General features: G+C 39.5%; 1 protein-coding gene across 1 annotated transcript; it reads left to right on the top strand.

Annotated features, from left to right (window-relative positions):
* Positions 1-5735: 5735 nt before the first annotated feature.
* Positions 5736-8351, top strand: LOC121974593 (UDP-glycosyltransferase 83A1-like). The gene is made up of 2 exons (XM_042525731.1): positions 5736-6443; positions 6555-8351. The coding sequence occupies exons 1-2, from the start codon at positions 5969-5971 to the stop codon at positions 7442-7444; spliced, it is 1365 nt and encodes a 454-aa protein (XP_042381665.1). The 5' UTR covers positions 5736-5968; the 3' UTR covers positions 7445-8351.
* The last annotated feature ends 3761 nt before the right edge of the window (positions 8352-12112 follow it).

Genomic DNA, 12112 nt, shown 5'->3' with positions numbered 1-12112 from the left:
TCAATCACCCTTAGCATGAGCATACATCTCTCTACACTAATACTTTCCGTCTCCCTAATAGTTCTCATTTTGGTGATAAAATAGGTTCGACTAAGTAGCAAGAGTTAAGAAGAATACATGAAAAAACTATTAAAAACTGAGTGAAATTCAGTTATCAATCGATTGATACGCACACTAATTGATTGTCAACCATTGACAATCAATTAGTACATAGCAATTGAGTTCCCAGATCAATTCCGAAGGCTACTATTCGTGAGTTCATTCATTCTAATTTATTGGTGCAATTGATTGGTGAACGCCAATCGATCCACCGATCAATTCAAAAACCCTCTATTCTCAAAATCAGATTTAGTAATCAATCAGCACTCATGGTAATCAATTGGTGAACACCAATCTATCATCTGATTGATTCATAACCCTCTGTGTGTGATTCTGGGCATCCCAATCGATTGGCTCTTATATTGATCAATTGGTAAACACCAATTGATTTGTAAACCCCCTTTGCATCATTCTGGGCATCCCAATCGATTGCCCCTTATGTTAATCGATTGGTAAACACCAATTGATCAGCCTAATTGATTTGGAAACTTTCTGTACATAAATTCATGAATACCAATCGATTGGTACTTTCTCCAATCGATTGATATCAGAAAAGTTGATTTCCTGAACGTTATTTTTGAGCTCAAAAAACCCTAAAATTGGGTCATCAATCACGTTCTTTGAGGATAATGCAAAAACTCAATTCATAGGTTAAATCCTAACCTATATATACTACATTCAATGAATATACATTAATTTCGCTCATCTATATGGAATTTAATGCACAAACTATGTATGTGTGCTAAACACCTTAAAAAATTGATAATAAACTACTCCTTAGCTATAATACTAATTGTTAGGATTATGATACAGCAATAATAAATTAAAGGATGCATATTCAACAGGATCTAGTTATCATCAATCTTTAAACTAATATTGAAAACTGAAACAATAGCTAATGAAGAGCTAACTTCTTGAATCTATCACAAAGGACTAATACTTCTTATTTGTTGTCGAAGATCCTACAAATGCAGTGGAAGTCTTCCATAGGATTAAGCCAGCAATCTTAGGACCTTCTTAATGAGGGAGAAGAATTGAAAGGAAGAGATCACAATTCAGTATGCCCTAAATGAACCATATCTCTTCCTTTATATACCTGACCCAACTTATGGGGATTATCTACCATAAAGTCTATCATTCATTAATAGTCCATCAATATTAATAAATCGGATTAATGGATCTACACATTGAATCCATATACATTTAATTTAAATCTCCTTTATATGCAATCAAACATTAGATCACTTAATTAGGATTAGTTTCCTTAGTCTCTGTTTACTTAGAGGTATGGAAACTAAAATAAGAGAAAATTTTCCATTGTAGAAATTTTTTTATTATTTACTTGATTAAAAATTTAAAGCCGATGGAAATTGTATTCCTTCGGCGGATATATTTTCGAGGAAAATTTATCCTGTCCAAATTGGACGGAAAGACAAAGGAAGGCAAAGTATATAAAACAAAATCACATAAATATCCCTAATATTTCCTTTTCTCTTCTGCAAAATTGGCGATTTCTACCTCCTCACCCAATGACGCCTCCGCTAAATCGACGATTGCTTCTTCCTCTCACCTGCAGACTCTTCTTCTTCCTCACCTGTCAACTCCTCCGCCGGTCCCTTTTTTTTCTCTTTCGAGACTGCTACAGTTGCTCCAATATTGTTGCTCTTACGATTTATTCACAACTGTTGTAAGCAACTGCCCTTCTTCTACGATTGCTTAACGACTGTTTTATGTTGAGTTTTTCTTCTCTATGATTACAGTAAGTTTGGATCTTACTTATTTCTATGTTCGTTTTAATTTTCAACAGTAGAGCAATGCTGATTAGAAAACTCTGATTAGATGAAGTATAACTAATTAGATAAATATAATTTTCTTGATTTCTATAACTCTAATTAGATGAAATATAACTCTCATTTCTGTCTTCATTTTAATTTCTTGCTCTTGCTTATTTCTATCTTCATTTTTCTGATTTCTATCTTTTAGATGAAATATAACTATAATTAGATGAAATATTAGTTTTTGATAGCAACATTGTTGAATTTATTATAGTAGTCTATTTTTATTATTTATCTTTCAACCGATTTGATGAGATGGAGTGAGATAATGGTGAAGGGGATTATCTAAATGTTAATGATTATTATGAGAAGAATAATGATAGTCTAGATGAGAGTTTAGATGATGAAGTTTTCATAAATAGAAATTGTGTAGTTATTCTTGGGATGATGTTGAAGGAAATGAATAAGTATGTAGATAAAGGTCTAATGGAGAATAGTGAGCAAAAAGATGATGCACAACGCATTTTGTTGCACAACCTTATGACATCTAATGAGGCATGTTGTAGCATTCTTAGGGTAAGTGTGTATGGCTTTGTTTGCTTGTGTGAACTATTAAAGTACAACACAAGGGTAGAAGCCAATAGGAATTCAAGTGTTGAAGAGAAGGTTGCTAAGTTTTTATATTTGCTTGGTCATGATGTCAAGCATCAAGAGTTGAGTTTTTCTTTCATCGAAGACAAGGACTATTAATAATCATTTTCATGAAGTCTTAAAAGCCATGATTGGACTTCATGCTGAATTTATAAAGCAACCAGATGGTTCTGAAATCCCTCTGCTTATATAGAGGATTAATAGATGCTGCCCTTACTTCAAGATAACACTCATTTTGATCATTTTGAATTTTAGAATATTTGTAAGGTACTTTTAGCTAAATATGCTCATTGTCTCCTAATTGTAGAATTGTGTTAGTGCATTAGATGGAACTCATATATGTGTTAAGGTATCCAATGTAGACGCACCTAGATATCGAGGAAGAAAGGATTGGCCAACTACAAATGTGTTGCATGGCGGCATGCTCCTTCGACCTGAAGTTCACATATATCTTATCTGGGTGGGAAGGAACTACATTTGATTTTCGAATAATTAAAAATGCTCTATCTAGACGTGATAAATTATTATTTCCTCATTTATTTAGTTTACAATTAATATTCATTGGTGGACAATGTTTGAAAGTAAATATGATTAACCTATATCTTTTGTTTATTGTAGGTAAATACTATTTAATTGACTCGAAGTTTATGCTGAAGAGGGGTTTAATTACCCCTTCTCGAGGAATTTGTTATCACTTAAAGGAAGACTTGAGATGTGACCCTACAAATGCAAAAGAGTTATTCAATTTTAGACATGCATCCCTTTGCAACGAAATCGAGAGAACTTTTGGGGTTCTAAACAAGAGGTTTCCCATTATTGCTAGTGGAACAGAATCTTACTATGAAATTAACATTCGCGCAGACATTATCTTAGCATGTTATATTCTTCATAATTTCTTAATGGGGGTGGATCCAAATGAGAGGTTGATTAGTGAAGTGGATCATGAATTGAGTACAAATTATGACAATGAAGTGAGTTGCAATGAGAGACAACATGATTACGGGAGTCAAGGGAATATGATTAGGGATAACATAGTTAATATTATGTGGTCGGATTACAATAATACTAAAGAAGACATACTTGGTTTTATTAGGAAAATTATGAGAATAGTTTGATGTAGCATACTAATTAATAATGCTTAATTTGAACAATGTGATGTTTTGAACATGCTATTGGTAAATCTTAACACTGCATGTTCTATGATTGAATATTATTTTTTATGCATTGATTATGTTTGTTAATCCAATATTGTACAGTTGAATGTTACTAGTTTATAACTATGTATAAGATTTGATTTTTCATTTCATGGTCACATGTGAATTTGATGCAGATATTCAGTAGAAATGAGTTATATAGTCGAACAAGTCAAAAAGGATATTATTAAGTGGACTAATGAAATGGATAAAATTTTTATAAATGTTATGTTAGGTCAACAAGTTAATGGCAACTAAGTCGGTAGCACTTTCACGTTTACTGTATACAAAGAAATAGTTGTCATTTGTCGTGAGAAGACTAAAATTTCATTGACAAAGGATCATTTGAAGAATAGAATGAAAACATTAAAGACTAACTTTAATTGGTGTTATGATTTATTTAAGAATGCAAGTAGAGTTCAATGGCATACTGAAAGTAGGAGATTTGAGGCTGAGGAAGAAGTTTGGAAGCAACTTATTAATGTAAGTATTAGTGGTAGATATTTCATTTTATATTTTGTTAGTTTATATGACTATTATGTTTATGATTAATTTTATTGTTATCTAGGCTAATCCATTAATTAAGAAGTGAAGATATATCCCTATATCTTATTATGAGAAGTTGTTGATGACAGAGCGAATAGTTAAGGAGTTTCCATTGGCACTAAAAGAAATGTTGAAATTATTCAAGATGAAGTACAAAGGGATGATGTACATATGAGTTTTGAAGTAGACCTTGATAGTTCACCATTTGTCGAGAGATTAAAGAAGAGAAAAAATGCATATGTTGATGCTTATAACAATAAGAGAAGTTCAACCCTCGACTTAAGTATCAAGGAAGTTGTTGTTGCAATTGACCGTTCAAGTTCGGTTATCGAGAATAAATCATTTCGTCAACAAAACTTAAATGAGAAACTTTACAAAGATTTAGTTTTTGTTAGTGTTTAAGACGAAAATATATTTGATATCTATCTATTTCTAGGAGAGAATAAGGAGCAGATGATACTTGTTATGAGATGTCTAGTAGAGAAGAGACTTGCTCTTCTAAAGAAGATGTTTTCTTTTTAATTTTGAATTATGATATTTTGAATAATTGTAATTTGCAAGATTTGGATAGGTATTCAAAGTACAAGGTTATATAGGCTTATTAATAGTTATTAGCATAGGAAAGACAATTTAATTGTTTAGTTGGTAATAATTTTATAATAATTATGGATTATTTCTAAGTAATATTTATTGTTGATAATTTTTTATTTTAATATATGATAATGGTATAACTTTTTTGATTTTAATATGATGACATTCACAAGACATCTAACTTTATCTTGACCAATATTTTATTTCACTTTTATGTAATATTTTCTTCACACTTTATTCTACCGTAGTGTTTTTCTATTTCTTTCATGAAAATTCCTTTATCAGGTTAAAAATGTATTATTTGAATCCATAGTTATATGACAATATATAAAAATTTAAAAATAAAATAAAAACAATGGATATTGAGAACATAATTATAAATATTTTTTTATAGTTTGTTAGTTCAATAATGAATTTTAAATTTTTATATAAATATGGAAAAAAATAAAAAGGATGTTTTGGATAATATATTATTTAGTTTTCTTTCTTCTTCTAATGTAGTAAACGATGAAATGAATTGATGCCATTCATCTTCCCTAATTAAAATAAATAAGCACATCAAAGGATTCTTTTCCTTTTCCCAGGAAATTTTTTTCATTATAGATTCCTTTTTTTTTTCTCAATCCAAATAGAGCATTAATGACAATTCTCCTTTAGTCAACGCATGGACTTAATCCTTCACCTTTCTCTCTTTTTTCTTTGATTTTCATTGTCTTATTCTCCTTTTTTCTCTCGTTGGAAGTTGGAACCCATCTTTTCCATATCCAACTTCGAAATCACTCTTTTCCATGGACTTAGTTCAGCTCTCTCATCGTTTTCTTCCCGATCCAATTACTAAAATATGATATTTTGATCTGCTCCACTTCCTGCCGCCGAGGTACTGATCCAATCGCGTTGCCTCCTTTGTCGGCGTGCTCTCCCCGCCCCTGGCCATCTTCATTTCGCTTCCTCCGCCGCCTCAATTGCCGCCGCCGCTGCCGTCGTTGTCGTGCGCCTGTCGCCGCCCGCGTCCTCTTCTTCGTCCTTCAACTCTCCCATCGGTTCCGCTTCTTTTGCTGTTTCCACCTATTCTCTTTTATCCGTATCTCCTTCCTCTCTCTCTGTTGTTTCTGAATGGCTCCGCCACACGTTCTCGCTGTGCCTTTCCCTGCTCAAGGCCATGTCATTCCCCTCATGGAGCTCTGCCACTGCTTGGTAGAACACGGCTTCAAGGTCACCTTCGTCAATACCGAGTTCAACCACAAGCGTCTGCTCGCCGCGTTGTCCGAGGAGAGCACCGTGGACCAGATCGCTCTGGTCTCTGTCCCCGACGGATTAGGGCCGGCGGAAGACCGGAACGATCTCGGGAGGCTAACGGAAGCATTCACGAAGGTAATTCCGCTGTGCTTGGAGGAACTAATCGAGAAGAGCAACGAAACAGAGGATCCGATGACTTGCATGTTGGTGGATGTGAATATGGGATGGGTGCGGGAGGTTGTCGGTAAGAAGGGTCTCCGGTCAGCCTTTTTCTGCCCGGCGGCAGCCCAGTCGCTGGCCATTCTGCTGAGCATTCCGGAGTTGATTTCGAGAGGCATCGTCGATGCCGATGGTAATTGATTTTGGGTGTTTTTTTTTTGGTCTGATGATTGATTGTGAGTAATTAATGAGACACCAAAGATTTCCAAATAGTTTTCATCTTGCCGCGTTTCTATTTTTACAGGCACAACGATCTCAGAACACGAAAGGTTCCAGCTCGGCCCCGGCTTGCCATTCATCGACGCACCCCAGTTGACATGGAACTTTTGTGGTGGAGACGGAAGAACCAAAAAGCTAATCTTCAACTACGCCGTCAACAACAACAGGGCCATCAGCGTCGCGGAATTCATCATCTGCAACTCCTTCAAAGAGCTCGAAGAGCCAACCTTCCGTTACTATCCAAAAATTCTTCCAATCGGGCCGCTGCTAACCGGCCTCCGGCCGAACCGCGCCGTGGGGAATTTCTGGCCGGAGGACGCGGCCTGCTTGTCGTGGCTGGACGAGCAGCAGCCGGGTTCCGTCGTCTACGTGGCTTTCGGGAGTTTCACCATCTTCGACCGCGGCCAGTTCCAGGAGTTCGCGCTCGGGCTGGAGGCGACTGGCCGACCGTTCTTGTGGGTGGTCCGGCCCGACCTAACCGGTGACTCTGCCGATGCCTATCCGGATGGTTTCAAAGAGCGTGTCGGAGACAGAGGGAGGATTGTGGCTTGGGCACCTCAACAGAAGGTGCTGGCTCACCCTTCTGTCGCTTGCTTCGTGTCTCACTGCGGTTGGAACTCCACCATGGAAGGCGTCAGGAACGGGAAGCTCTTCCTCTGTTGGCCATATTTTACGGACCAATTCCTGAACCAGATCTACATTTGTGACGATTGGAAGGTGGGTTTACGCTTGACGCCTGACGAGAGTGGGATCGTTAAGCGGGAACAGGTGAAATCCAAGGTAGAAGAGTTGCTTTCGAACGAGGAGATGAGAGCAAGGGCATCGATGTTGAAGGAGAATGCCCTGCAGAACATTAACGAAGGCGGCGCTTCGTTCGAGAATCTTAAGACCTTCATGGATGCTTTCAAAGCATAGTGATTTAGTGATTCGAAGAACAAATAAAATGCTTGACATCTTCTCCCAAATTTGATGTTTTCTTATGGCTAATAGAAGTAAAAGCTACAAAACTCAGGTTTAGGGCCAAAGAACGTTGACTTCAATCATTTCTGCAGTCCAGTTATTTAAATTACGACGTCTAGATTATTATTATTTACAGTATTAACTTCGATTGGGCATTCGTGCAAATGCCCAATACTACGTAATTTTGCAAGCGGAGATAGTAGAAAAAAAAAATCTGAATTTTAAAAAACTTTAATTCAGTTCAGATTTATACTGAGCCGTATGAGATCAGAGATAATATGTTTTGCATATGGCGATACTATTGAGTGGAAGAAAGATTTTGAAAGGGAGGAAAAGATACTCAGCTGAAGTAGGAAAAGAGTTTCGACTGTCTTTCTTCTTTCTTCTTTCTGTGGGCACTCAAACGAACTAATAAAATATTACGGTAAAAATTAGGGAAAAGATTTCTAATGTAGATTCTTTTATACTCAAGTCAGTAGATAATTAGGTAAAAAATCGAGAAGGATTATGATAAAATTGAGTGCGCATAATAGAGAGAAAGCTAGTATTCTCATAAGTAAAGTGTGTAAACAACGTACCTCCAGCGGAAAGAATTTTTTTATATCACCTCTGATAACTTTGTAATAATGAGGTGACAAAAAATATTCGGTGTCAAAAGATGTCAGATACTGGAAGGCGTATAGTCTAGCATTTGTACAGTTATTCTCCGAGAAATCTTTTGTTATATCTGTATAAATAGTCTCGTGCAACCTTCGCAATAATGATGGAAGTTATATAATTACCTTTGTAAAAAGGTTCCATTGAATGCATATGTTATAACTAAAGTATATTATCTGATAGGTAGCTTTTATTTTGACAATCTGTTGGGATTCCCTGACAATGTTATCTCCTAGAATATAACCCAGAATGATATTTGGATGAACGGGGTATCCCGATCTTTATGTTTGCCCGACTTTGTAACAAAAATAACCTTACGTAATTCACCCTTCGAAGAGGGAGTTGAATCCCATAAGTACGATTGGCCATAAGTTCGGTTGGCAATATGCTCATAGGCTCATGTTGAAGATATGCTATGAGGAGCAAAGTCTCACAGGTTCAGTCAGCTATAGGACCGACCAACCGTATGATGGGAGACTGACTGTTAGATAACAAAGTGCTCGAATTAGTAAGTATGACTGACCTTATGACAGTTTGATTTATACTGGAGGCTATACTATATTGTAGATGGCGTCTGTAAGTTGGAAATAATATTGCAGAAGTGGAGAACTGAACCACATATGCTCCACCAACTTTAGGGTCATTCGAGTTTAGTCTGTATATCTTGGCATTGAATAGAGAGATAGGTCTATTAAGCCTGCTCGGATATAGAGACGTTAGGTCATACATTGAGAGCAAACACTATGTTTAGATACGCCCGGTCGACCTTTGGACCGACCGGATATATAATAGAGTCATGCAGTGCGGGTCATGATTTCGATCGACCTTTACGCCGTCCGGTTGTTCACAAGTGGAGCACTAAATTCGTCAAGCATGACCAGCCTTTAAGCCGACCATCCTTATACTGAAGGCCTTAGCGTCGAGTGAGGGGCTAATCCCTGATGAGGGTGACGCGTTGCTACCATCTCACCTTGACTTTGATTGCCCCGTCATTTCTGGGTCCACTCGTAACATCCCATATCATATACATTTGAGTTGATCTGAATTGATAATTTTAGGTTGTCAAGTAGAGAAGGAAGAGTTACTTGGGATAACTGAGTTTGCTAAAAAAAATAGGTTGCCTTGTATACCCGAGTGCAGAATTCCGACTGCTGAGTCCGAATGTAGACTCTTGACTCCCAAGTATAGACTCCTAATTGCTGGGTCCTAGTACCAAGTCTGAGTGTAGACTCTTGACTTTTGAGTGTAGACTTTCGACTACCGAGTGATGACTCTCGACTCCGATTATAAACTCCCGAGTCCGAGTGCAGGAACGAAGATGTTGAGGTCTACTTTCAAGAAGTTTTCTTAAAACAAATTCGTCCTCCTTTGGCTGTACTTTGAAGTTATGATGAATGTCCGTTTTCTAGGATACAATGGCAGAACCATGTAGAGAATCAAACACTGGCTATTCGTGCCGAACTAAGAAAGTATCTGACTGCTATCACGGGCAAACCACTGAGTGAAAATGCAAGACAGGGAAGATTTGGGGAACGAAGGTGGATAAGGATTCTCTTTGATCCAGTAATAAGGATGAGGGACCCTCTGTAGCAGGGGGTCAACGACACGTGGAGGTCAAAGGTCAAGAGGGTCAACACCAGGGTCGTGCGGAGCAGACTGGCGAACCATCCCCGGACATCCGGCTGACCGGGCACCCAGCCCGGGTCTCCCAGTCGGCCGGGCGAAAGACAACCAGACCATGAGGCGGGTTTCCAATGCTCAAGGTAAAAGAGTCTCTAAGCCGAGCGGCCGAGCCACAGGGCAAGAAGGCGCAATCCCATCCGAGCACAAGAGCAGGGCTTTCCCGCCCGGTCTAAGGTATCGGAGCATTCTCAAAAGCTATAAGCGCCGAGAGGCTGGCCCGCTCAGCCCGGAGGTATGTAAGGGTGCAAAGAGATAAAAATGACAACTGGTAACTTCATCCTCGAGACACCTGCCGCCGACAAACAGCATGGTTGGCGGTAGGAGTGGACAGAGTATCGTACGGTGGAAGCTTCCACCGTCACATCCGGGATATGCTCGGACGATTGCGGAATGACGTCAGACATGTTTTTCTGACACGACCTACTGAGGTATGTTTGGGGAAGCATGCACGCATCGAGAAGCGTGCTCGCGCCTCCCCAGGGTCCTATATAAGGACCCCCAGACTTCGATGGAGGTATGCGATTCTCCTTACTGTAGCCACAGTAGCGTTACTCTGCTTCTCTTCTTCGTTGCCTGACTTGAGCGTCGGAGGGTAGTCGCCGGGAAATCCCTCCCGGCTCGGCTTCTTTGTAGGTCCGCCGGAGATCCACACCACCAGTCGAAGACATTGGAGAGTGCCACGTCCCCAGCATCCGTCGACTCAGCGCTCGAACTAAATCAAATTGGCGTCGTCTGTGGGAACACACCTGAATCCGAGCAAAGACGATGGAAGAAGCTGGACAGCAACTCATGGTGACGCTCTCCCCCGAAGAATTAGACGCGCTCATCCAAGCGCGGGCGGCCAAGATAGTCGAGCAGCAACAAAAGGCTCAAGCTGATCGGCTTGCGCAACAGGCAACGTCGGCATTGTTAGGATCGGTTGAGCTAGAGGGGGGGGGGGGGGGGGAATGGCTCACTTCTTTTGCTGACCAACTTTGTTTTGCACAGCGAAAATCTAAAGGCAATGCTAACACCGATATTTACTTGGTATCCACCTCCTCAAGGAGGTGACTAGTCCAAGGACCCACACCACTCACACTCTTTCACTATCAAAAACCCTCCTTCTCAGAATCACACCGAAGGTGGAGAAACCTTAACAGAAATACAACTCTCCCTTCTCTTCAAAGTAAATATTACAAACACTACAAAGAAGAAGAAGAGAAGGATTACAAGCTTTAACCGGCTTCTTCTTTGCAGGTGAGACTTCAGTACGCAGTGGAGAGGAGCGTGAACCCTTTGCTTTGAATCTTGATCACTTGAGAGCTTTCAAAAGACTTGGAGAGCAATGGAACAGTATGGTTTTCGTTGTTATTTGTTTTCCAGTTTCTTCCCGTGTTTTAAACGTTGAGAAAACTAGCCGTTTCTCACGCCGCCGTCGCCGTGGATCGATTGAGGTTATATCCCAATCGATTCACAAGTATCCGTTGGAAGCCATCGCGTCAAGATCAACGGTGCAGATTCTTTTATTTGACTTGGATCGATTGGGGCAGCGTTTGAATCGATTTAGCCACTTGCTCATGAAATCGCAGCTTCGTGAATCGATCGGCCGATCGATTCAATACCTTGAATTAATCGGCTGATCGATTCAGCATGATTCTGTGCTTCGCACAGAATGTTCATGGATCGATCGGCCGATCGATTCAATCCCTTGAATCGATCGGCTGATCGATTCAAAACGATTCTGTGCTTCACACAGAATGTTCACGGATCGATCGACCGATCAATTCAGTACCTTGAATCGATCGGCTGATCGATCCAGATGCATTCTGTGCTGCGCAAAACCTTACCAATCGATCAGCCAATCGATTGCCTTACCTTCAATCGATCGGTTGATCGATTCAGAGGCAATCTGCCGCACAGCTATGTCTGAATCGATTTACCAGTCGATCTCTCACAGTGAGGCTATCACACACATAATCTTGTGACTTGCAGGAGCTTCTCTTGCCAAGAATCCGATCCCCGACCTTCTTGGACTTCTCTTGCCTTGCATCTGGTCTTCTGACCCGCAAGAACTCTTTTTGCCAAGAATCCAGTCCTCGACCTTCTTGGACTTCCCTTGCATCTGGTCTTCTGACCTGCAAGAAACTCCTCCTGCAAACTCACAATGCATGTTAGTTCCACCGTATTAACCTAAACTTAAATAATTGTCAACATATTGAAACTTCCAGGGCATGATTGCACCAACAATCTCCCCCTTTTTGATGTTTGACAATCTATTTAAGTTTAGGCTAGTTTTCAATACAA

The sequence above is a fragment of the Zingiber officinale genome, chromosome 4B (genome assembly GCF_018446385.1).
Source record: "Zingiber officinale cultivar Zhangliang chromosome 4B, Zo_v1.1, whole genome shotgun sequence".
Lineage (NCBI taxonomy): Eukaryota > Viridiplantae > Streptophyta > Magnoliopsida > Zingiberales > Zingiberaceae > Zingiber > Zingiber officinale.
Note: the sequence above shows the minus strand (reverse complement) of the source record. Positions and strands in the feature narration are given on the sequence as shown.